The following is a 26,155-nucleotide window of genomic DNA, read 5'->3' on the forward strand; positions in this document are numbered from 1 at the left end:
GGTGGCTGCTTTTTTTACTGCTGCAGTATTTTTTTAATTTTTTTTAATTTTTAAATCATGTAGCTAGCCTAGCGCTAGCTACATGCTCCCCCCCCCCCTCCCTGCAGCGTCCCTCCCACCCCTCCGATTGCCGCTGGCGCGTATGCCCATAAGGAAATCCCGTTCTGAACAGGATTTCCTTTAGGGCTTCCCCGTCGCCTTGGCGACAAACTGAATGTCATCGACGTCACAGGGAGTCCCGATCCACCCCTCAGCAATGCCTGGCACTGATTGGCCAGGCTGCGCACGGGGTCTCTGGTGGGGGGGGGGGCCTGTAACGCGGCGGGTAGTGGCGCATCGGTGGTGAGCAGCGGCAATCGTCACCAACACGCAGCTAGCAAAGTGCTAGCTGCGTGTTTTATAAAAAAAAATTAAGAAAATCGGCCCAGTAGGGCCTGAGCGGTGCCCTCCGGCGGTTATGGACGAGCTGAGCTCGTCCATACCGCCAAGGAGGTTAAAGGATACCCGAAGTGACATGATGAGATAGACATGTGTATGTGAGGGTCTGACGGGACCGAGTCAGCCACTTACATACCTGATATTTAACTCTTTCAGACAGAGAAAGAAAAAAAGGAACACAGCATAGTTATTTGTGTGCTAGGCACTGTACATACACATGTCTATCTTATCATGTCACATGTCACTTCGGGTACCCTTTAAAGGACAACTGAAGCAAGAGGAATGTGCAGGCTGCCATATTTATTTCCTTAAGCAATACCAGTTACCTGGTTATCATGCCGATCCTCTGCCTCTAATACTTTTAGCCATAGACCCTGAACAAGCATGCAGTAGATCAGGTAATAACTCACATTATTGTCAGATCTGACAAGATTAGCTCCATGCTTGTTTATGGTGTGTTTTAGACACTGCTGCAGCCAAGTAGATCAGCAGGACAGCCAGGAAACTGGTATTGCTTAAAAGGTAATAAATATGGCAGCCTCCATGTACTTCTTACTTCAGTTGTTCTTTAAAGAGACTCAGAGATTAAAATAGTAGTAGACCCGTTACGTACCTGGGGGTTCCTCCTATCCCATAAACACGTGTGAGCCCCTCGCCATCCTCCCATGGTCTGCAGTTCGGCTGCAATCAGCCCCGGTAACTTGCTCCGTCGTGTCCAGTCTTGGTCTTCTGTGCATGTGCTGACCTACTGTGCATGCGCAGTAGACCCGGACTGACGCGACTGAGCAAGTTACCGGGGCTGAACGGCAGACCGCGGGAGGACGGCGAGGGGCTTATACATGTTTATGGGGCGGGAGGAAGCCCTGGGTAAGTATCAGCTCTACTCCTATTTTCATCTCTGGTTATCTGTAAGTAGGCACTTTACTATCAAGATTGTTGCTAAAACCTCTCAGAAATGCATTTTCAGATACTGGAAGATAAAATCTTAATTCCATGCAATGCTGTGGATTGTTGTTCCTGCTGAGGAAATGTTAGTAATGCAAAGTACCTCAGAAGATGCATCAGCACCAAATAAGTGCAAGAAAAGTATTTCACCCCCAAGTCCCCAATAAATGGGGAATATAGTGGTCAGAGTTGTGACTGGAATATAGCATCAGTTTCACTGCAATATCTGTTTTTTACAATTGTACTTCCTAGCTATATCTATCCAGAGGCTGGTGTGTGTTTTACTGACCATTTTCCTGCAGTTGCACTTTCAAAAGCTTGGACAACTTACAGGAAAATATTCCTACTTTAATCAAAATACTGGAGTTAGCACTTGTCATACAAAGCTTATCAAGGTAGCTGTTTCCGGGCATTGTGCCCACCTAGATCTCATATGTTAACATGATTGCATTTTGGCTCCTGAGGCATTCTGCCCGAGTGAGTCCATGCCATCCACATAGCCCTGGCAAGGTAGCACCTTGGCACTCCAGAGCTCCCGCAGGGGTAGCCCTTATGTCTGCTTTGGAATGGCAATATTAAGCTTATTTACAAGGATTGTACTCAGCTTATGTAACACAGGTACTGTACTTTCTGTTGCTGTTGGGATAAACCCTGCCTGTCATCGCATTATTTAGAATGCCTTTTCCCTCCCTCATCTGACAGTATGCCGTATATAGTATGTAATCCATCTCCAGAGTATTAGTTTGTTGCTAATGCTAGGCACACACGATGCAATTTTCTGACAGATATACTGTCAGATTATTTCCAACATATGCGATTTCCGAATGATTTTCCGATCATTTTTCCGTTTACTTCTATAGAAAATCGATCGGACATCAGACAGAACATGTTGGAAATAATCGATGTGACAATAAATTTGTCAGAAAATTGCGTTGTGCGTGCCTAGCATAACAAAAAGTGAACATTTTTCTTCTGTCCAGTCCAATTCTAAGAAATGACTTCACTGATCAAGCTACAGAAACATATCCCAGTATAAACATTACGTAGTTTTGTCTGATAATCCTCAAACCAGACTCAGGCTGCAGCTCAGATCAAAGATTGCAGAGCGCTTATCGCAAATGAAAAAGTTTAGAGTTGGCCATGGCTAGCTAAGTAGTTGTAGGCTCAGGATAAAAAGCACGAGAGGCAAGATTAGGAGAGTTTTTTGAAAGGATTACATAAGAAGTCCTAAGATTTCTTCCAGATATTGGTATTACCAACCTCCCTTTCTCTGCACAAACGTCTGCTATACAGAGTCCAATGATATTTTCAGACTTCACACTGCCCCAGGCATGCAGGCTTATGTTGATGATACTGCCTTTTTGCAAATGTACAAGGGATTAATCCATACTTGGGTCATAAACTGAAAATTAGGTGGTGTTGCTGAAGTCTGAATGCCACGTAAGAAATACAGAACCTCTGAGTCTTATACTTCATTTGCTGTGAGCGGCAGGAGAGGTGTACTCACCTCTCCTGCCCCCACTCAGCACAAGTGCTGTGTGAGCTGCGGGTAGTTGTGGCCTACTATTCAGCAGAAGCTGGGGTCTCAATTAGTTGCCGTGGTCTAGCCGTGGGTGAAGGTCAGCGTGGAGCAAAGTTTTTTTTTTTTTTTTTTTTTTTTTGTATTTTACAACTTGTCCGGCTGGTAGGTTGTGATGTCACACTGTCCCCTGAGATGAGAGTCTGGAGAAGCGGCAAAGCATCTGGGAGAGGAGAGCCGGAGCACATGAGGAGAGCTGAAGCAAGAATTCGTGCTGAGGTGGAGCAAGAATTCGTGCTGAGGTGGATCGGGGATTACGTCATAGGTTTCATAGGTTTACACAGCGTACTCGTATTCTCCGCCTCGCGTTCTCTGCAGTAGTGATGTGATAGAGACCCTCGCCTATTGGTTGCTGCAGGATCCTCTCTCCAATATGAGGCACCAGGCTACGTACCGGACTGCATTGGTGATATGCTCCTATTTATTGCCTGAGGAAGTGGGTAAACCGCGAAACGCGGTGCACCTTGTTCAAAGTATGTAAATAAACTGATTTTTGCTTAAAACGGCAATTTTTTGTGTCTGTTTTGGAGGGGTAAGTTCACCGCTACCTACTTCATTTTATCCATTTTAAAGAAATCTTGTTTTTACCCTGTTGGCACCTCTGTACTACTATTGAAGTTGTTTCCACCTCTGGGGGTGGGGAATTCTTCCTTTTTCCCGATCTACAGAGAGTGACTTCTTAATCCTGAGTGGGGACAGGTCTAATATCCTCACCTGCCTTCATAGTGGTTACCTGGACGGTAACCCTTGATTGTTAGTATAACCTACCTATACTTACCTTCCATACCCAATTTACAGTACATACTACACTATACTGGGCTCTCGGCGTCTTACCTTATATTTTCCAATAGGAATATAGCTGATTCCTATTGAAGGGTGGTTCCTGCAGCAACCGATGGACGAGAGTCTGTAACGATCACAGCGCTACTGCGGAGAATACGAGCGAGTACACGGTGTAAACCTATGACACAATCCCCGATCCTTCTCCTCAGGACACTTCGGGCCGTAGGTTGGGCACAGCTGGCTTAGGAAGTAGTGTCAAATCTGTGCACATTCCTTATGATGAATACGAAAGGTCTCCTGTGGTTTCTTTCACACCGGAACCTGCTTGCTTGTTGGGCAGCCTTCCATCTGCCGGCCACTGAATGCCATCTGGCTGCAATTTAATGCAGCCAAATGCGTATGACAGCGTTTGTAACCCCTTCTCAGCAAGTAAAAAAGCATCTTGTTGTGTTGATGTGCAGCTGTGCTCTGATGTGACTTAGGGCTCGTCTCCACTAGTGCGGCGTGCGTCTCGCAGACGCACACCGCACTGAGCCGGTGGGCGGGATCGTAGGCGAATCCCATGAGCCGTGCCATGCACGGCTATGGGATTCGCAGCCTCCGTGGCGAAATCTGCGGGGGGTTCCGGGCGAAACGGTCCCGCAAGCGATTCCGCTGCGGCGCCGTCATCCCCTATGGCAGAGTTTCCCCGTGCGAATGATGTGCGGGGAAACTCTGCAGAATCGCCGGCGAAACCGCCCTAGTGGAAACGGGCCCTTAATGTGGTGGCTGCAGAGGCGTAACTGCAAATCGTGGGCCCCGCCAGCAACACTTTAATGGGTCCCCTCACTGTTACAACCCCGCCCTTGTCTTCTCTTTGGTGACTCACAGCCCGGGGGTCCATCTGGCAAGGGTCATAAAACTAGTGTGGACTGCTCCTCACACCCATAAGAAGTGTGGTAAAAAAAAAACACCTGATCTGAAGGATGGACCCATTTATTGGAGGAAGGGAAGGTTAGTAGCCGGAGCCCCCTCACATCTCTGTTCCCCCACCTTCCCCCGCTGTGGCAGGGGCTGCTCCCCTCTAGTTATGCCCCTGGGTGGCTGCCTCTGCACTGCCCATGCTGAGTGCTAGCAAGCGTCTGGCTGGTACCTGGGAGGAGCTGACAGGCGGTGGATTCTCCACCTTCAGCCGTGTAACAGACAGTCAAATCTACAATGAGCCAGGGAAAGCATTTCATTTGGCCAATGTCTTAGGGCTCAAACCCACTAGCAGCCTGTTCTAAGCGCTTGTGAATTGTAAAAGCTCTTGCTAATGCAATGCTATGGGGGATTATTATAAAATCACATTGGGCAAGTGGGATCACTCCCATAGCATTAAATAAGCAAGAGCTTTTCAAATCCCCAGCGTTTAGCAATGTCTTAGTAATGTACTGCTAGTGGGTTCCAGGCCTCAGGCTGCTTGGTAATAACCAGTTGCCTGCTCATTGACAGTTGCTGGTATTTTTGTTTCTTTCTCCTCCACGGTCAGTGGAAATTTGCATGGAAGGACATTATTTTGCTAACAATTTTTACTGTAGGTCACTACTATGCATCACCAGACACCCCAGGCACAATTTAAAAACTGTCTGTACGCTGTACATCCCCTCAGCTGGTCTTTTTTTTTCTTTTTTTTTTTCTATCACAATAGTTTTTATTGAAAAATTTTTCAGCATACACGTTATGTAAGTATCTAATGGCATAGTGTGCAATATGTGTAAAACAATTTTTTTTTTCTTATCCCTGTGCCTCTAATGCAGCTTAACAGGCTAGTAATGCATTCTGTTGCTATAGAGAAGTCAGATGGATGACGCTCAGTGCATGATGGAGATTGAGTGGTAAGGAGAAGAACAATGGGCTCGGATGACACCATCCAGCTCGCTGGATCCTTCAGTAATGCATCAGGAGCCACTGTATACACACTAGATGCTCAACAGAGGCGGCACTGACCAAGAATCACCTAGCGCGTGTGCGGCTTATAGTCCTGTACACACAACAGATGAATCTCTGCTGAGGCGGATAATAACATCCACTTCTACTGAGAATCCATTGTGTGTACAGCAGCTCCCGGCATTGCTTGGACGGAGATCCGCCTGGCGGATTGATTGGGCTGAGCGATGTCCAAGGGCTTTGTTCTCGCCACACACCCAGCTCTTTCGTGCCACCACTCACTCAGAAGATGAGACCAGCAGGGAGGTAGACTGGTAGCACGCAGACTGAGTACACAGAGGAGTGTGCTGGCCAGATAGGTGAATCGTGCTTTGGCTACGGGGACCACTATACACTTAGGAGACTTGGAGTCAGGGGCGTAGCAATAGGGGGTGCAGAGGTAGCGACCGCATCGGGGCCCTTGGGCCAGAGGGGCCCCGAAGGGTCTACCCTCTATCACAGTATTAGCTCTCTATTGGTCCTGTGCTGGTAATAATCACTTCTATAGATGCTTTGAATAGTAGTAATCCTTAACACACTGTTCCCCATCCTCTTCTTGCACTTCTGACACTGGGGTTGTCCTTGGCAGGTTTTGGTGCGCCGTATTAATTGTTATGTATAGAGTGCTTGGGGGGGCCCCATGTAAAACTTGCACCGGGGCCCACAGCTCTTTAGCTACGCCACTGCTTGGAGTCTTGGCAGCTGACTTTAAAGTCCCTGGGCATTTGCCTAATATGACTCCTATGGAAGCACTAGCCCTGCCAGGATGAACTGTGCTTGCTTTAGGTAGCTTTACTGCTCAGGTATCCTTTAAGGAACACTGGACCAGACTTATCAAGAGTGTCTGAGACAAAATATTAGTAGGTTTTTAGAAATCCGTACAGAACTGTCTCAGGCATCTTAAGAAATCATTAGACAGTGCAGATTCCTTCTAAAACGGTTGTCTAATAGGAGGAGCTAGGAAGGTATCTCAGACAGTGCAGTGTGTGAGGGGAATTGCTGTTGCTGAGGTAACCAACACACCTGCCGTATTGATAGCAGCAGGCTCGGAGGAGGAATTCAGCAGGTGGGAGGAGCACCACACAAATCATGTCTAGCCTGCACTCTGCAATCATGTCTCTAGCCTGCAGTTCTACATCTGTAGAACTGCTTTCAAGCACTTCTTATGCTACGTACACACATGCGACAACGATCGTTCGTTGAGGACGACGAACGAACTTTTAATTGACGAAAGAACGACCGAAGTAAAGTTAGTTGTAAAAAGTGTGTAACGATCACATCGTTAGAACGAACGTTACACCACGTAAAAGCACTTAATGCGCCTGCGCATAAAATTGTGAAGTTCCTTGGAGAAAAAGTGAAGTACGCATGTCCAGCCTGGTACGAACGATCGTTTCCAACGATGTACCACTTTTGCTAACGATCGTCGGTGGTAAAAATCCGCCGAGACAGAACTTTGTTTTGTAGCGATTTGCCTCGTTCGTCGTTTGCCTTAATAGTCGTTGGTTCGTTTTTTGTAACGATCGTCGTTGGTAAAGATCGGGGAACGATCGTTACAAACGACTATAGTCGCATGTGTGTACTCACCTTGAGTCTGCGCCGGTTTATTGATGGATTTGCACTTCTCTTAACTGTAGTGCAGCTCTAGAAATCCACGCTAAACTGCCACTATTACTAGGATTTAAGAAGGTTCTTATTATCATGCAGAACTGTTCTCCCTGCTGGTTAGAACAGATTAAGAAGAAAAAACTGTCGGTAATGCGTTGATAAATCTCCCCCTGTGAGCAGACAAATTTTAATCTGCTAATGTAGATGTACAATGACTATTCTATAACAATTTACATTTTGCAGGCTGAAAACACTGCTCTTGCCCAGGCCAATGAAACTCAGAGGGAAACCTATGAGCGCTGTCTTGATGAGGTAAGTCTGATCATAGTACAAGATATGGTTTATGGATTGTTCTATTACTGCACTGTATATATGGTTTAATTAAGTAATTGCCATGTCTAGTGGTTTCACCCATGTGACTGTAGCACCATACTCTGCATCTGGCAAAGATACGTTTTACTAGACTATTTTATGTGGTAGGAAATGCCAGTCATGGTACTGTATGTAACACGAGGCCAGCACTGAAAGCAGCTGGAGGGTAATCCTTACAATAGACTGTCTATGAAACACACTGGTCCATCTCTCAATGAGAGAGTGAGACACTGAAATAACACTGTGCTACAGACAGCTGCGAGAATGCAAATATTTCACAGCCCACGGCTGGCTTCAATTATTATGTCACTGATGTGGAATGCCAGAAATCTTATTTGGTATTCCAAAGATAAGACTTGATATACAGAACTGTGCGCATAGCTCTTAGGACTTTGGAGCTGAACACAAGACTGCCCTATGACGTTATTGTTAAATAACAGATTAATCTAACTTGGGGATATTGCCTACGAAATGTCAATAGTTGAAGCTGTATACGAAATGACCAAAAATGGTCAGAAAGCGCATGCTTGGTTTTAACCTTGGCCTTTTAGTCTTGACCTATAATAGGTTTGGCCAAATGTCTGTTCGGGCAATAGTAACCCACCTGTATAAATTACTGAGTGAGCAGCAAGGTGTTAGACCTTAAAGTGATCCAAGCAGCTTTCTTTTTCTGCAGTTTGTCCTGGTTTCTAATAGCTGTAGGAGCTGCCATTTCCCCCATCTCCTTTTCTCTGCCTTTATTTATCCAGGGGCAGGTGTGGAGATAATGTGTGGCCCTCTAAACTGTTTGAAGTTTCTCCCCACCCCCTACTGATGAAAGCTCTTGTTTTCTCATTGCTACTGCTACTTAGCAGTGGCTGGATAGTGTAATGGTTAAGGGCTCTGCCTCTGACACAGGAGACCTGGGTTCAAATCTCTGCTCTGCCTGTTCAGTAAGCCAGCACCTATTTCAGTAAGGAGTTTCTTGGGCAAGTCTCTTAACACTGCTACTGCCTACTGAGTGCGCTCTAGTGGCTGCCTCACAAGTGCTTTGAGTCCGACAGGAGAAAGGCGCTATACAAATACTGCCATTATTATTATTATTATTACTTACAGCAATCCTTAGCTGACTGCTCTTTCTGTGGATGGCAGGCCATTGAAGTAGCACAATAAAAGTCTCTAACAAACATTTAAATGTAAAGAGTTAGAATGTATTTTTTTTCGTAATGAGCCACACCGTTAGTATACATTTTTAAGGTGCTATTGAGATGCCATAGGTACTAAAAATGGTTCTCAACTCTGTGCAAGGCTTTTGGCCAAACCTATTTAAGACATGGAAACATTCTGGAGGTAATTCTAATTATCAAAATTTACTGTTGCAGAATTACTCTCTAGATGTTTGTTACTATACTTTTTTTTCATAAAGCATAGAGGGCTATATGGAAGAGAGGACACCAGTTGCAAGTGACCACTTATTTGCCATGTGTATAATACTTGATAATTGTGCACAAATGCATTTGGATAGTATGGGATATAAAGATGCTGACTTGCCTAGCTGCAAGCATGATTCTGTACTACAAGGCTTACTGGACATGTAACATTGTCAGGAGGACACGCCTTGACCTCAAGGGCCTAATTATGTCTATGGAGAGTAGAGACCGGTTGGGACCATCTTGTCAGGCAGTATATGTCATGATTTTGAGGTCTCACAAATGCAAAATTTGGGGGATTACAGGGAATTGGTGCAGAACACCATGCCACCCTCGTTTTATTTAGAATCCAAAAGTTTACAAGTCGAGCAGATTACACCAGGTCACCACCCTTAACCTAAAAAGGGTACCTAGCAGAAATTAATTTGAGGCATCAAAAAAATGCAAGTAGCTCAGCTGATTGAAAGTAATCTTTAATGAGCTTTCAGCTCCTCACAAAAGCTGCTTGGAATAAATTTCAGAATAAACAGAAGCAGAATTGATTTCTTACGTCCAGTTAACCGATACGGCCTCTAGCTGGCCTTCAGAGTCAGGTTTATTATATTATATTTCATGATTTCTGCTGTAATGCAGTTACATGCCTTCAATGTGGAAGTATTCTAGCAGTAGAAAATACAGTTTGGATAATAAACACAGCTAGTAAGTCACCTTAAAAGGAACCTGAAGTGAGAGGGAAAAGGATGCTGATATATTTATTATTTAACCATACCAGTTGCTTGGCATCCTGCTGAAACTCTGAAGATCAGGTGTTTCTGACACAAATCTAATTAGATTAGCTGCATGCTTTTTTCAGGTGTGTGATTCAGACACTACTGGTGGCAGAATGATCAGCAGGACTGCCAGGCAACTGGCATTGTTTAAAAGGAAATAAATATGGCAAACTCCATATACCTCTCTCTTCAGGCTCCTTTTAAACCTTTCTGGAGAACTGCAAGTCACACCAAGGTTATCTTTGGAGTTTAGGAATGCATCAGCATAGACTTAAAGGGAACCAGAGACGAGGGAAAGATTAAAAATGGAAAAATATGTTATACATACCTGGGGCTTCCTCCAGCTCCATAAGCCTGGATCGCTCCCACGCCGCCGTCCTCCACTGCCTCTATCGCCGGTACCGGGTCCCGTCACTTCCGCTGGACTGGACCAGTCTTCCGCATCCACAGGGGCGCCCTCCGGCTTTGTACGCATGCGTAGTAGGGAGGGTGTGCACTGCGCTTGCGTCGACTGGACGAATGACGGGACCCGGTACCGGCGGACAGAGGCAGCGGAGAAAGGCGGCATGGGAGCGATCCAGGCTTATGGAGCTGGAGGAAGCCCCAGGTATGTATAAATCTATTTCTTCTTCATCTCTGGTTCTCTTTAATTGCATCTCATTGACCATGCCTAGAAAACAGCACTACTGTCTGCTACATAAACCCATTGACAGCTCTTAGCTGTCAGTGCTGTTATAGTTTACAGAGCATTATCTGGTCTTATGCCTAGTACACACCATACAATTTTCTGTAAGATTTTTCTGTTAGATTTTCTGAAAGCTTTTCTTTTATTAGATTATTTTCTGTAAAGTACTGGTAGAGACTGGTCATTATCTCTGGTGCATTGTCTTCTGGTTATCTCCTGCTGAGTAGAACAATGCTTAATTGCTAGGCAGATAGATGGTTTGATAATTTCCAACATGTTGGAAATTATCCATCTGGCAGGTAAATCTTACGGAAAATCTTACAGAAAATGGTATGGTGTGTACTAGGCATTAGACTATCTCACTATTATTCCTTTCATTTTACTGTACATAGGTTTGTTTTATTTGTCCTGTAAATAATTTTTGTACAGTTTTCCTTATTTTTTTTTCTCAATAAAATATTTATTCAAAAAAAGATTAAGCTGAATCTCTTAACCACTTGATGACCCACCCTTTACCCCCCCTTAAGGACCAGCGCTGTTTTGAGTGATCTGTGCTGGGTGGGCTCTGCAGCCCCCAGCACAGATCAGGTTGCAGGCAGAGAGATCAGATTGCCCCCCTTTTTTCCCCCCTATGGGGATGATGTGCTGGGGGGGTCTGATCTCTCCTGCCTGCCTGGGTGTTGCGGGGGGGGGCACCTCAAAGCCCCCCTCCGCGGCGAAATCCTCCCCTTCCCTCTCCTACCTGGCCCCCCCGACGATCGAGGCTGCACAGGACGCTATCCGTCCTGTGCAGCCAGTGACGGGACGTCCCCTGTCACATGGCGGCGATCCCCGGCCGCTGATTGGCCGGGGATCGCCGATCTGCCTTACGGCGCTGCTGCGCAGCAGCGCCGTACAATGTAAACAAAGCGAATTATTTCCGCTTGTGTTTACATTTAGCCTGCGAGCCGCCATCGGCGGCCCGCAGGCTATTCACGGAGCCCCCCGCCGTGATTTGACAGGAAGCAGCCGCTCGCGCGAGCGTCTGCTTCCTAATTAATCAGCCTGCAGCTGGCGACTCAGTACTGCGTCGCTGGTCCTGCAGCTGCCACTTTGCCGACGCACGGTATAAGCGTGCGGTCGGCAAGTGGTTAAAGAGACACTGAAGCGAGAAAAAAAATGATATTATGATTTGTATGTGTAGCACAGCTAAGAAATAAAACATTAAGATCAGATACATCAGTCTAATTGTTTCCAGTACAGGAAGAGTTGAGAAACTCCAGTTGTTATCTCTATGCAAACAAGCCATTAAGCTCTCCGACTAAGTTAGTCGTGGAGAGGGCTGTTATCTGACTTTTATTATCTCAACTGTTCCTGGACTATTTACTTTTCCTCTGCTAGAGGAGAGGTCATTACTTCACAGACTGCTCTGAAAGACTCATTTTGAATGCTGAGTGTTGTGTAATCTGCACATATTATAGAATGATGCAATGTTAGAAAAAACACTAAATACCTGAAAATAAAAGTATGAGAATATTTTCTTTGCTGCTAATCTTCTAGTAATTATTCATAGTACACAACCAATTCACTATATCATATTTTTTTTTTCGCTTCAGTGTCTTTTTAATGCTTCTACTAGAATTTAAGAAACAGTTACATTCCTGTCTGGGTGTGGCAGCACGTGTTGTAGACAGTTCAAAGGTCAAACTTGTAGCAGTGGTTGTGGTGAACAATGTGTTTCTGTCAGGGCCCATTCACACTACAAGTTGCAAAACTGTAGCGCTTGCTACTAGATAGAAAGGACCATAGAAAAAAACAAAAAAGAAAGAGGAGCCATGCAAGGTCTTAATGGTACAAAAAATATCACAAAATCTTTGACACAAATGCAAACATTCCATAAAATGTCCCTGTGAGGAACTCCTTATAAATATATAGATTTTTCCAAAACAGGAATAGAACAATCAACAGATTAATGTAGACTTAGTGCAATAATGAGGCAACGACACGCTCGTTTCGGGCACACAAAGCCCTTCGTCAGGCCGAATGCAACAAAGCACTCTCTTGTTAACCTCCTGGGCGATAATCTCGAGCTGAGCTCGGGGTATGTCGCACAGGAGGAGTTCTCAGACCCTGGTGGGCCGATTTGCGTAATTTTTTTTTGTTACACGCAGCTAGCACTTTGCTAGCTGCGTGTAACTTCCGATCGCCGCCGATCTGCCGCTACCCGCCGTGCCGCACAGCCCCCTCCCTGACCCCTTGCGCAGCCTGGCCAATCAGTGCCAGGCAGCGCTGAGGGGTGGATTGGGACTCCCTCTAACGTCACGATGTCCATGACGTCGGTGACGTCATGCCGCCCCGTCGCCATGGCGACTGGGGAAGCCCAGCAGGAAATCCCGTTCTGAATGGGATTTCCTGCTTACTCTGATCGCCAAAGGCGATCGGAGTGGGTGGGGGGATGCCGCTGCGCAGCGGCTATCCTGTAGCGAGCCCAGGGCTCGCTACATAATCTACAAAATTTTTTTTTATTTTTTTTTAAAGTGCTGCGCCCCCTCCTGGGCGATGTAATTAAAATCGCCCAGATGGTTAAACGTGTGGACAATGCATAACAGGAGCATCAGAGAAGTATGAAGCAGGACATCTGCACCAACCAGATGTACCTTGCACGATTCTTATATTCCTGTATTGGAAAAATCTATATATTTATAAGGAGTTCCTCCCAGAGACATTTTATGGAATTTTTGCATTTGTCAATAAACATTTTGTGATCTTTGTACCATTAAGACCTTGCATGGATCCTCTTCCTTTTTTGTTTCTTTTCTATGGTCCTTTCTAACTATATAAGACATATAGGCTGCCAGGGGCAGGAGGAAGCCCCAGGTAAGTAGATTGTTTTGTGCTTTTAAATGTCTGATGCTTCCTTTAAGTGCCATGAAGGGTACATTTCATCTTACTGCTTTCTTGGAAATCATTGATTATTTGGTGTGTAAGTAACTTAGTTGTTCCAAATACAATTTTCAGTCTTAAAGTTCCACACTGGTATGCACTTTCTCTCTGCCTGGAATATATTGTTTTCCTTCTTAATCAATGTAATGCTTGAGGAACTGCACTGTAAGAGATTCTGTAACATATTGGAATTGGAACTGTGCATTTGCTAATTAATTTCTCATCCAAAGTCCCTCCATATAGTCCACCTTGCTGTGTCAGTCTTTTTCTGTTCATTTGGAGGTGGTGGAAATAAATGTACTGAAAAAAGGTAAAGGGGAATAAAGCTGGCCGTACACTTATAGATTTCCACCAATGCTCCAAAAATTCCAGCAGGGAATCTATTAAAAAAAAATTGAACGATCTGCATAGTTGCACTGTTCAATTCAGTGCAGTGCTATAGTCCATCGAGCCGCTAATGCTCTTGTCCCGCCCCCAATTGTTTTAAATTTTCCATCCTGTTCCATTGATATTTTTGATCAATTTTTTGTCAAAATCAATGAAAAATCGATCGATCTGACATTTTGAGGAATTGATTCCCAGCAGATGATTCAAATCTAGAAGAAATCGAATGAGAAAATCGATGTGTATGGCCACCATTGTTTTTTTTTTTCTTCTAAATAACGGTTTACTGAGTTATTGCATGGCATCTCTTTATGTTGCTACAGCGTGATATATTTCTGACTCGCTCACCTTTGCTGATATTCTGCTTTCTAGGTTGCAAACCATGTTGTGCAGGCTCTTTTGAATCAGAAGGTAAGCAGAGAATCCTGTTTTTTGTTTTTTGTTGTTCATCTAATAAAAAACGTTAAAAATATTTTGTAACCCGCATATATGATGCCGAGTGACGAACAGTTGACATTGAGATGACATTCTGTACTTGCTGCCAAGCTTCAATATTGAACATCGTTTTGATTTTGGTGTTCAAAGCATTCCTGTTTTATTCTCCCAGGAAAAGTGAGCGTTATTGTTCACATGGGCGTTAAATGAAGCAGAAGTAAAGTGGCGTGTCCTGCATACACTTGGGACACAGGGAGCTTGTATACTCTTGTCATGCTTGCATGAGTTTCCCCTAGTCCCAGGTGTTGCACTTTTTTTACATAGTTACATAGTTACTTTGGTTGAAAAAAGACATACGTCCATCGAGTTCAACCAGTACAAAGTACAACACCAGCCTGCTCCCTCACATATCCCTGTTGATCCAGAGGAAGGCGAAAAAACCCTTACAAGGTAAAAATTCCTTCCCGACTCCAGATGGCAATCAGATAAAATCCCTGGATCAACATCATTGGCATTACCTAGTAATTGTAGCCATGGATGTCATTCAACGCAAGGAAAGCATCTAAGCCCCCTTTAAATGCAGGTATAGAGTTTGCCATAACGACTTCCTGTGGCAATGCATTCCACATCTTAATCACTCTTACTGTAAAGAACCCTTTCCTAAATAAATGGCTAAAACGTTTTTCCTCCATGCGCAGATCATGTCCTCTAGTCCTTTGAGAAGGCCTAGGGACAAAAAGCTCATCCGCCAAGCTATTATATTGCCCTCTGATGTATTTATACATGTTAATTAGATCTCCTCTAAGGCGTCTTTTCTCTAGACTAAATAAACCCAGTTTATCTAACCTTTCTTGGTAAGTGAGACCTTCCATCCCACGTATCAATTTTGTTGCTCGTCTCTGCACCTGCTCTAGAACTGCAATATCTTTTTTGTAATGTGGTGCCCAGAACTGAATTCCATATTCCAGATGTGGCCTTACTAGAGAGTTAAACAGGGGCAATATTATGCTAGCATCTCGAGTTTTTATTTCCCTTTTAATGCATCCCAAAATTTTGTTAGCTTTAGCTGCAGCGGCTTGGCATTGAGTACGATTATTTAACTTGTTGTCGATGAGTACTCCTAAGTCCTTCTCCAAGTTAGATGTCCCCAACTGTATCCCATTTATTTTGTATGGTGTTAGACCATTGGTACGACCAAAATGCATGACTTTACATTTGTCAACATTGAATTTCATCTGCCATGTATGTGCCCATATAGCCATCCTATCCAGATCCTGTTGCAATATAACACTATCTTCCTTAGAGTTGATGATTCTGCACAATTTTGTATCATCTGCAAAAATAGCAACATTGCTCACTACTGTATCCACTAGGTCATTAATAAATAAATTGAAGAGCACTGGACCCAGTACAGACCCCTGTGGGACCCCACTGCTAACAGTCTCCCATTTTGAGTATGATCCATTGACCACAACTCTTTGTTTTCTGTCCATTAGCCAGTTCCCTATCCAAGCACACAGACTCTTCCCCAGTCCTTGCATCCTCATCTTTTGCACCAGACTTTTGTGGGGAACAGTGTCGAAGGCCTTAGCAAAGTCTAAGTATATCACATCTACAGCATTCCCAATATCCATATTAGCATTCACTACCTCATAAAAGCTGAGCATGTTAGTCAAACAGGACCTGTCTTTAGTAAACCCATGTTGATGCTGAGAAATAAGATTATTTTCTACTATGAAGTCATGTATAGTATCTCTTAGTAACCCCTCAAATAGTTTGCATACAACTGATGTTAAGCTTACAGGTCTATAATTTCCTGGATCTGATTTTTTGCCCTTCTTAAATAATGGGAAAACGTGGGCTGTACGCCAATCCACTGGGACTCTGCCAGTTGCAAGAGAGTCACAAAAGATAAGATAAAGGGGTTTATCTATAACTGAACTTAATTCCCTTAGGACCCGAGGATGCATACCATCCGGGCCAGGTGCCTTGTCTATTTTTAATTTATTTAGTCTTGCCTTTACTTCTTCCTGCGTTAAGTATTTAATATTACAGTTAGAAGATTGAGACTCTTCCGCCTCTGTAATTTGCAACAGTGCTGTTTCCTTTGTAAAGACAGAAGCAAAGAAAGCATTTAATAACTCTGCCTTACCTTGGTCATCCACCATTGAGTTTCCACCTTCATCCTTTAGGAGTCCTATACAGTCAACCTTTCTTTTTTTAGAGTTGATGTACTTGTAAAACTTTTTTGGGTTAGATTTGATATCCCTAGCGATTTGATTTTCAGCTTCGATCTTTGCTAGCCTAATTTCTTTTTTACAATTTTTATTGCACTCCTTGTAATTGCTGAGTGCAGCCTCGGACCCCTCCTGTTTTAGGACCTTATAGGCATTCTTTTTCCTCTTCATTTTATCTCTAACCTTTCTATTCATCCATAGAGGCCTTTTTTTATTCCTAGACATTTTGTTTCCATATGGGATATACATACTACAATATTGATTGAGAATACGTTTAAAAGCTTGCCATTTCCCTTCAGTGTCCTCCCCTTGTAGTACATTATCCCAGTTCACCAAACTTAGTGCCTGCCTAATTTGATTGAACTTTGCTTTTCTAAAATTCATAGTTTTAGTGGTCCCGCTGCCCCGTGGCCTATCAGTCACCAGATCAAACGTTATCATGTTGTGATCACTATTTCCCAAATGTTCTTGAACCTGCACATTTGATACATTATCTGGTCTATTCGAAATGATCAGATCCAGTAACGCATTCCCCCTAGTTGGTTCCGTTACCATTTGAGTCAAGTAATTGTCCTGTAGTGCTGCCAGAAATCTGCTGCTTTTACCAGAATGGGTAGCCTCAATACCCCAGTCAATGTCTGGAAAGTTGAAGTCGCCCATAACTATGACCTCATTTTTACTTGCCGCTTTTTCAATTTGCTGTAGTAATTGCAGTTCTGCAGCTTCATTAATATGAGGTGGTCTGTAGCATACCCCAATAAGCAATTGGCAACTTTTATTTCCACCATGAATATTTACCCAAACGGACTCCACATCTTCGCAATCTTCCTCCATCTCATCGTTGAGGACAGCTGTAAAAGAATTCTTAACAAAGAGACAAACCCCTCCACCTTTTTTCCCTGTTCTATCCTTCCTGAACACATTGTATCCTTTTAAATTGGCTATCCAGTCATGACTTTCATCCATCCATGTCTCGGTTATTCCCACAATGTCATAGCCTTTGTCATTCAGAATGAACTCTAGTTCATCTATTTTATTTGCAAGGCTCCGAGCATTGGTTATCATGCACTTTATATTTTTACCACCACATTTACCAATTTTGTTTACCTGAAATGGGCTACTTGAAGTTTTACCAACCTCCTTAATCTTTACACTGTCCCCACCCCCCTCTCCACCCCCCATAATGTTAGTCTCCCACTGTCTTTTTACCTTATCTTGTCTATATGTTGAGACTTTATTCTCCCGCCTCCCCCCAGATCCTAGTTTAAAATCTCCTCCAACCGTTTAGCCATCTTCTCCCCCAATGCAGCTGCACCCTCCCCATTAAGGTGCAGCCCGTCCCTGCTGTAGAACCTGTAGCCGACTGCAAAGTCTGCCCAGTTCTCCAGGAACCCAAACCCTTCCTTCCTACACCAATTTCTCAGCCACTTATTTAACTCCCTAAGCTCCCTCTGTCTCTCAGATGTAGCACGTGGCACTGGCAGTATTTCAGAGAACACCACCTTGGAGGTCCTTGCTTTAAGTTTATCTCCAAGTACCTGAAAATCATTTTTGAGGACCTTCCATCTCCCACTAACTTTGTCATTGGTGCCAATGTGTACCATGACAGCCGGGTCTTCCCCAGCCCCACCCAATAATCTGTCAATTCTTTCCGCTATATGCCGAACCCGAGCACCCGGGAGGCAACAGACTGTACGGCATTCACGGTTTCTTCGACAGATTACCCTGTCTGTGCGCCTAATAATTGAATCCCCTACCACCAGTACCTGTCTAGCCTTAGCTGCACTCCTATTCCCTTTCTCGTTACAGCAGTCTGCCCCTTGGTTGCTAAGGAGCACATCCTGCTGCAGCATTGCTACTCCAGAGTCGTCCTCCCCAATATTACGCAAACAAGCATACTTATTAGTGAGGGACAACTCGGGACTAGCCTCCCTGCCACTTTTTCCCCTACCCCTTCTAACTGTGACCCAACTAGCGGCTACCTCTGCTTCTTGCTCCGGCTTTACTCCACCCACCTCATCTTCAAGGGTTCCATCAAGTGTCTGGATCGTGAGATCCAAGCTCATCTCCATGTTGTGTATGCGTCTCAGTGTTGCGAGATGCTTATTTAGCTCTGCGACTTCCGCCTCTAACCGAGCAACACGCACACATCCAGGGCAACAGTAAACACCCTCAATCCGCTGATCAAGGCATGCATACATGCTGCAGGATGTACACTGTACTGCATTGTCCAACATGATGACTATTGTGTGGGGAAAATTTATTTAAAGTAAACTATGGTGGTAAAAGATGAAACGGGAGAGTGAGTGACGTTCGGGAGTAAGTGTAGCTGGGGTGGAAGAGGGGGAGGGGTGGAGGAGGGGGAGTGAGTAAGTTGGGGTGGAGGAGGGGGAGTGAGTAAAGTTGGGGTGGGGGGGAGGAGGGGAGGGGGAGTGAGTGAAGCTGGGGTGGAGTCCTCAAAACTTAAAGACTACACCACAACGTGTTAGCACATTCTAACCAATGCAAAAAAACCGCAATATTGGTTGAAGGTTTTTTTTTTTTTTTTTTTAGTCCTTACCTGTTTCCTCTCCCTTCTCTCTTTGTGCCTGTGTTCTAACGCCTGTTTTTTAACGCCTATGCCACTTGTGTCGAAGCCACTTAGTGAGCAAGCCACAGACTGAGCAAGCTCAGTACTGAGACCTGAAGCTGTCCAAATACCTCGTGTTACAGCTAATCCCTCCCCCTAGCTGATTGACAGCCTGCTGCAAACAGAGAAAAAAAAATTGTACTTTTAAAACAAGCACTTGCTGTTAGATATCTGATGAATCGCTATGCACAAGCCCCAGATATCAAAGCAGCAACACACACACTTTACAAACAACAGCAATATAATATAATCAGAGCTCACAATCTCCCAGCAGTGAAGTGAAAGCAGCCCACCACCAAGATTACAGCTGTAGCTTACACTTCCTGTTAATTAATCACCTGTGTTACAGCTAATCCCTCCCCCTAGCTGATTGACAGCCTGCTGCAAACAGAGAAAAAAAAATTGTACTTTTAAAACAAGCACTTGCTGTTAGATATCTGATGAATCGCTATGCACAAGCCCCAGATATCAAAGCAGCAACACACACACTTTACAAACAACAGCAATATAATATAATCAGAGCTCACAATCTCCCAGCAGTGAAGTGAAAGCAGCCAAGGACATGCTGGCAAACTGGCCCCCTCCTGTCCTGTTGGCCATTAGTGTAGGTTTTATAAATTAGTGGAATAATCCTACAAAAAAAATAAATCTTTTTTTGCTGTTCTTTATTAAGTAGAACTTTTCGTGGGCTAGTGTAATTAGAATAGGTCATGCAGGAAGGATGACCGTGCAGAGCTTGATGTTATGACAAAGGCAACAAAACATGTCTGTTTCCTTTGGTGATTGCTCATTCCAATTCTAGAGGCAAATGGGTTATATGTATCCATTGAGATTTGAGGAAGTTATGTTAGCAGATTTAAATGGAGTGATTTGTTGGTTTTTTTTTATTTCCCAAAACTATTTTATCTTCCCCAAAAAATTTACTGAGAGCAACTTAAAACACTGTACAAAAGGTTAAAGAGACTCTGTAACAAAATGTTCGTCCTTATTTCTTCTATCCTATAAGTTCCTATGCCTGTTCCAATGTGGTCTGGCTTACTGTAGCCTTTCCTACTTGCACAGTGGCTGTATTATCTCTGTTATATGCTCTAATCTTCTCTCCTGTCGGGCTGAGGCACTCAGACTGGAATGTGCAGGCCTGCTTGTGATTGGCTAAAAGCTATACACACCCTCTCCAGGCCCCCTGCAGGCTCTGTATGACTCTCACACTCTGCTTATGTGAGCCTATCACAAGCTGGTTAGTTAGGTTAGTTAGTTTGTAAACACGGCCTAAAACTGGCAATTACAAGCCAGGTTTGCAGCAGAGAGTGGCAGAAACAGCACAGAGGGGCCCAGGAGAACATAATGAATAGAATGGTATGCTTTTTGTTGTTCAGAGTACAGATTCTCTTTATGTCCTCAAAACCTCAAGCTGGACTGTGTTGCGGTTTGGCCCATAAATGTTGTGGCCTGGGATTTAATAGTCTTAGTTATATTGTTCTGTTGCATGCAATGTTTCTGGGATGGTGCACACATTTCATATATCAGTGTTTAATCACTAAATGAATGGTGGGACCATAAGCACAAAACCAAGAACTTGTAGGAGTTAGCTGTGATCATCTATGTGTGGGAGTAACACCAGAGTGAAGCAGTAAAATTAAACGCAGTTCCCATTCATTGATCCAAGTCCCCGTGTCAATGATGGTCGGCATCAATGAGAAACCATGGTCATTTGTAACTAAGGCAGTATCCCGTCCACTCATTACTTCCTGTTCGCGTACTTATAGAATGCTGATAGGAAATAATGCACAAAAACATCTTGTGGCCAAATAGTAAAATTATACCAACATACATTTATTTTAATAACAAGACCCACACTTACATTTAAAATTAACTCCTACCCTCCCACACTCTCCCATAGTACCCAAGTATATAAAAGACACAAAAAATACATTGTTAACTTAGGGACTGAACTTTTTTAATACGTATGTTAAAAGGGTATATTACTGTTATTTTTTAATTTATGGGCTTGTAATTAGTGATGGACGCAAAACTGAAAATATACACCTTTATTGCCAAATAAATATTGGCGCCATACATTGTATTAGGTAAATATTTTAAACATTGCAATAACTGGGACAAATAGGCAAATAAAATGTGTGGGTTTTATCCACAATAGAACGTTTTATTTTAAAACTATACTAGCCGAAAACTGAGAAATAATGATTTTTTTTCCTTATTATTCACATTCAAATGCATTTAGAAAAAATAGTTCTTAGCAGAATGTACCTCCCAATTGGTAGCAAAAAAAACTATATAGATCATTTTGTTGTGGTTAGTGATTAAGTTATTGGCGAAAGAAGGGGGGGGGGGAGCGCTGAAAGGTGAAAATTGTTCTGGTTCTAAAGGGGGAAAAACTCCTCAGTGCTTAAGTGGGAAAGCAAGTACGAGAAAACACACACACGCCCCTGTGCAGCTCCTCTCCAACCCAGTTGTGAGGTGATTGAGTGAAGATGAGAACAAACGGAGGAGCGCTCTGATAGTGTAATAAAGATTGGGCAATCCTCTGGCCAGAAGCACTGTTGGTCTTAGATATTTCCCGAAATCTAAGTGTGGCAGTGCTGCTGGCCACAGAAACATATAAGACCAACAGTGCTGCTGGCCACAGCACTGTAGAAGGAAGCAGACACAGATGACAGGGAGTCTCCCTTGTTTAGCTTGAAAAAAACCTTACAGCTAGTAAGTGTATCTTTTAAATACCAGAGGATTGTCAATAAAGCTTTATCGCATTTTCACATTGTTTCTAAATTAATCGCAAAGCCAGGCTGGTGAATTGGGGGGCCATTATAGCCCACTATGCAATTTGTGGCTATGGTGGCACAGACTGGGTCATTTGGGCATGGAAGTTCCACTATTGTATAGTTGAACTCCAGCTACTGGCAGTGCAATTGGCAATGGGCATTCAACTATAATGCAGATGAGCACCGTTCGACTGTGGGCATTGACGGTTCACTTTCGGTAATGTGGGCTTGGCTATAGTATTCGTGAGCACTGGGTTAGTTAGTTTGGGTGCAGCTACAGGGATTCAGCTACAGCAAGCAAGTGTCGAGGGTTGTCTTATAGCGGTGGGGTTAGTATTAGGTGCAAGTATTGGGGTAACTGTCGGCAGCATCTGGCCAGCAGTAAAAAGGAATTTGAGTGGTGTGACTGTATTAGTGTGCAAATGAGAGGTGCCTCTTCATTGCACAACAAGAAGGACCAGCAGCAGTATTAAGGTATTTAAAAAAGATCTTTAAACAAGGATTGAACTTCATCCCAATCAGTAGCTGATACCGTCTTCCCACAAGAAATCGTTACCTTTCCTCAAATACATCATCAAGGACCCCTGTATTTTTGATATTGTGGTGAAACCCCTCCCATAGTGTGATGTCAGGGCCATCTGTGAACCGCCTTGCATTGTTGGAAATAACAGCTGTTTCCTACTTCCAAGCAAGCAGTATCTGTCTGTGCATAGAATTCCAGTTGTGATAAATTTCAGAGTGTAAATCAGGGGTCTCAAACTCAATTTATCTGGGGGCCGCAGGAGGCAAAGTCAGGATGAGGCTGGGCCGCATAAGGGATTTCACAATCGGCAGCTCCCCCCACCGTCCCTTGCCCTTAATTCCTATTTCAAAATCAAATTCACACTGAAGCGAACTATTTTGCCTATTTTACCTTATAGTTCTCTTCAGTGTGCTCCCATTACAAGTAATCCGCCGTGTCCGCGCCGCAAAACGAGGGCTGCAGAGCCCCCAAATCGCCCGGGGGGCAATCCGCCGGCATTTCCTGGAAGGGGCAGAGCTTTTAGCTTCAGCTCTGCCCCTCCTGACGTCAATCGTGGCGCATCGCCGCCTCTGCCCGTCCCTCTCACTCTTCCTTCACAGAGAGGAGCGGGGAGAGGCAGCGATCCGTGCGGCGATTGACGTCAGGAAGGGCAGAGCTGAAGCTGAAAGCTCTGCCCCTTCCAGGAAATGCCGGCAGATTGCCGCCCGGGCGATTTGGGCGCTCTGCAGCCCTCGTTTAGCGGCGGGGATGCGGCGGATTACTTGGGAGCACTGAAGCTAACTATAAGGAAGCTTTTGCCGGCGAGAGCCACAAAATATTATATCGAGGGCCGCAAATGGCACGCGAGTTTGAGACCCATGGTGTAAATCTATGTGAAGAAAGATTTAACAATGGACAAGCACTGAGTAAATCATTTATAAGTGAACATTGCGAAAAATAGGTTTATTAAATACTTTATTTTCACTACAGTTCCTCTTTGAGGATTTCTAACCTGTAAACATAACCTTTATAGTGTGTGTGTGTGTGTGTGTGTGTGTGTGTGTGTGTGTGTGTGTGTGTGTGTGTGTGTGTGTGTGTGTGTGTGTGTGTGTGTGTGTGTGTGTTTAGTGTAATAAAACATGATGGTGTTCTGTAACTATGCTGCAAACCACCTCCTAATCGTCTCTTGTTTGTGATGCTGAATAATGAATTATATTTGTTAGATAAGTTCATATTTTATCTGTCGCCAGGATCTCCGGGAGGAATGTATTAAGCTGAAGAAGAGGGTGTTTGACCTTGAGCGTCAGAACAGAGCATTAAGTGACCTCTTTCACCAGAAGCTGCAGCGCTCCTCAGGATCATCCCCGGAAGTAAGAGCCGTATCCATGGGAATCGGGTCACATACAAGGCACACGGATGAGTTGATTTCACTCAGTGCATCACGTGTGATAACACACAGTACTTTCCCTTCTCTGCTGCAACCCTGCATCGTGCCACACACATCTGCCTGTCTTCTGTTGAAGTCAACATAAAAAAACTACAATGGTTATTTAATAGCAACATGTGGATCAGTAGAAAATATTTCTAATCCATTGAAACGCAGTGCAGTTCCCTTCCAGCCTTTTGTTATGCCAGTTGCTCAGCTTCTTGAGTACCTTGTTTGAGTGACGTTTTATAGCCGGTATGAGTACTCTATTGTGGAATAGATGCTAGATTTGTTTTTTTTATTATTATTATTCTTATTTATTTATTTTTGTTTTAAGCGGTTTTCACTGGCCTATTTTGTTTTGATGATGATTTAAGTCCAACTAAAAGGTTAGGGGGAAAAAAACAAGAAGATGATACATTAGTAAAAATAGACCAATGTTGCCCATACACGGTACAATAAAACTGTAAAATGTTCCCATTTATTCAACCAAAACGATTGAATCAAATGAAAGTTCTTAAAAGAACCTTTTTTTCAATCAAGAAAAAATGAATTGATTATCCTGTTTTTTTTGTTTTTTGTTTTTTTTTTTTTTTTTTTTTTTTCAATAAAAATCTGATCGGACATGGAAATTGTTTTTATATTCAATCTAACGGAATAATCGAAAAAATTGTAGCATGTATGGGCACCATAAGATAAATGCATGATGCACAATATTTCTGGTTGCTCTTTCTGGTATGTTATATAAGTGATACATTGTTTACTTGGGAGAATAAAAAGGGCTATAGACTGTGGAGTGTGATCAATAATGCCTTGCCCTCAATCTACCCCGATTCTTGTTTATTGATGATTCTCCATATTAAAGCCATGACATTCAGAATCTTGTCGCTAAGAGCCTTAGTCACCTTTGCTGCAGAATGTGTCCCGTTGTCCCCCAGTGCTGCAGGATGGAACTTGCTTATCAGGTCCTAAAGGATTTTGAAAAATGTATGGGTCATAAACGAAAGTTGTTGTTTTTTTTTACTTTTAACTAAAGTCTGTGTTCTCCTTGGGAAACCTCCTCTTAATTCCTTTATTGTGCAATGAACAGAGGCGCCAACAGAATAAAACAATATTTAAAATATTTAAAAATGCTTAGGAGGCAGTGGTGGACTTACCTCCCTCAAGCAGACACAAAAAAACTGTGTAGTTGAACAACAGTAAATTTATTGGTACACTCCAGGATTTTTATACAACGCGTTTGAACCCGCTTCATCAGGCAATGGAGGTAGGAGTACACTATTAGGAGCAAAAAGGCACGCATTTGTATGTGATCAGACGAGCAGAATAAATATTCAATACATTTCTTTGTTGAGATGTGTGTGTTTAAATGGAAATCATTAGGGAAGAGAGACAGGGGTTATTATTGAGGAGGAAGGGGGGGGGGAGGAGGGGGGGTGTTTAGCGGGGTGAAAATAGGATTTGGTTGGCCAGAGGGAAGGAAAGTGCAAAGTGTGATGTGGGCATAAATAGAAGAAGGGAAGGAGCATGGGGGGGGGGGGGGGGGGGGGGTTGAGCTGGCTGGTGTGGATAAAGATGGTGGGTGCTGTAGTGGGGATTAGGTATAGTATTAGTGAGAGCCATATGCATATATTTTGTGGAGAAACAATCCTTCAGGTGAGGAAAGAAACATTTCAATCAGTGTAGGAATAGAGGTTTTGTAAAAGGAGGTTAAAAGATAGGCAGATCTAGAGGAGAAAAAATATATATATGGAACTTACCAGCAGAATGTCAGAATCACACCTGGCGCCTTTGTGCCTAGGTGCTACTGACCTGCTGTTTAAATGCTGGATGGAACGCCCCCAATCACTTGTAGGCTGGGCGGGCCGGTTACTGCCACGCTGGCAAAGTACGTGCCGTCATTGCGCATCGTCGAGGTCTTAATTCCTTTGTTAGTGACTCCATTGTCCAATGTGAAACCATTAAAAGCCACATGGAAAGGGTGGAGCTTTAGGGAATGTGATTTGAGGAGTCATTTGTAGCCATTTCCTGACTTGTGAGCAGGCAGAACAATGCGCAGCCGCAGGTCCTCACTGAGTTAATTTTTCTTAGCCATGACTGTCTACAAATCAACTGCAGAGAGCTGCTGTTTTTCAGCTGTTGAGTTGATTAAAACAGCTATTCCCAGTTAATCAGGGTAATTGGGATGCTTTAGAACAGCATGGACTATTTGGAATGGTATAGAACTTTGGATTTTCCCACAGACTGTGACAGTTTGTGAAGGGTATGAATAATTTTGGACTCAAATGTAAATAAGAGAATTTT

The 26,155-nt window shown here is 43.7% G+C and overlaps 1 protein-coding gene across 2 annotated transcripts in view; it reads left to right on the top strand.

Moving 5' to 3' along the window:
* NCKAP5L (NCK associated protein 5 like) overlaps nt 1-26,155 on the top strand; it is a 134,339-nt gene that overhangs the window by 87,725 nt on the left and 20,459 nt on the right. For both annotated transcript variants that reach the window (XM_068267704.1, XM_068267703.1), the window contains exons 4-6: nt 7,544-7,612; nt 14,215-14,253; nt 23,676-23,795. In XM_068267704.1, coding sequence (XP_068123805.1) covers nt 7,544-7,612; nt 14,215-14,253; nt 23,676-23,795 — 228 coding nt within the window. The remainder of the gene's footprint in view (nt 1-7,543; nt 7,613-14,214; nt 14,254-23,675; nt 23,796-26,155) is intronic.

This window comes from Hyperolius riggenbachi, chromosome 2, assembly GCF_040937935.1.
Source record: "Hyperolius riggenbachi isolate aHypRig1 chromosome 2, aHypRig1.pri, whole genome shotgun sequence".
NCBI classification, from domain to species: Eukaryota; Metazoa; Chordata; class Amphibia; order Anura; family Hyperoliidae; genus Hyperolius; species Hyperolius riggenbachi.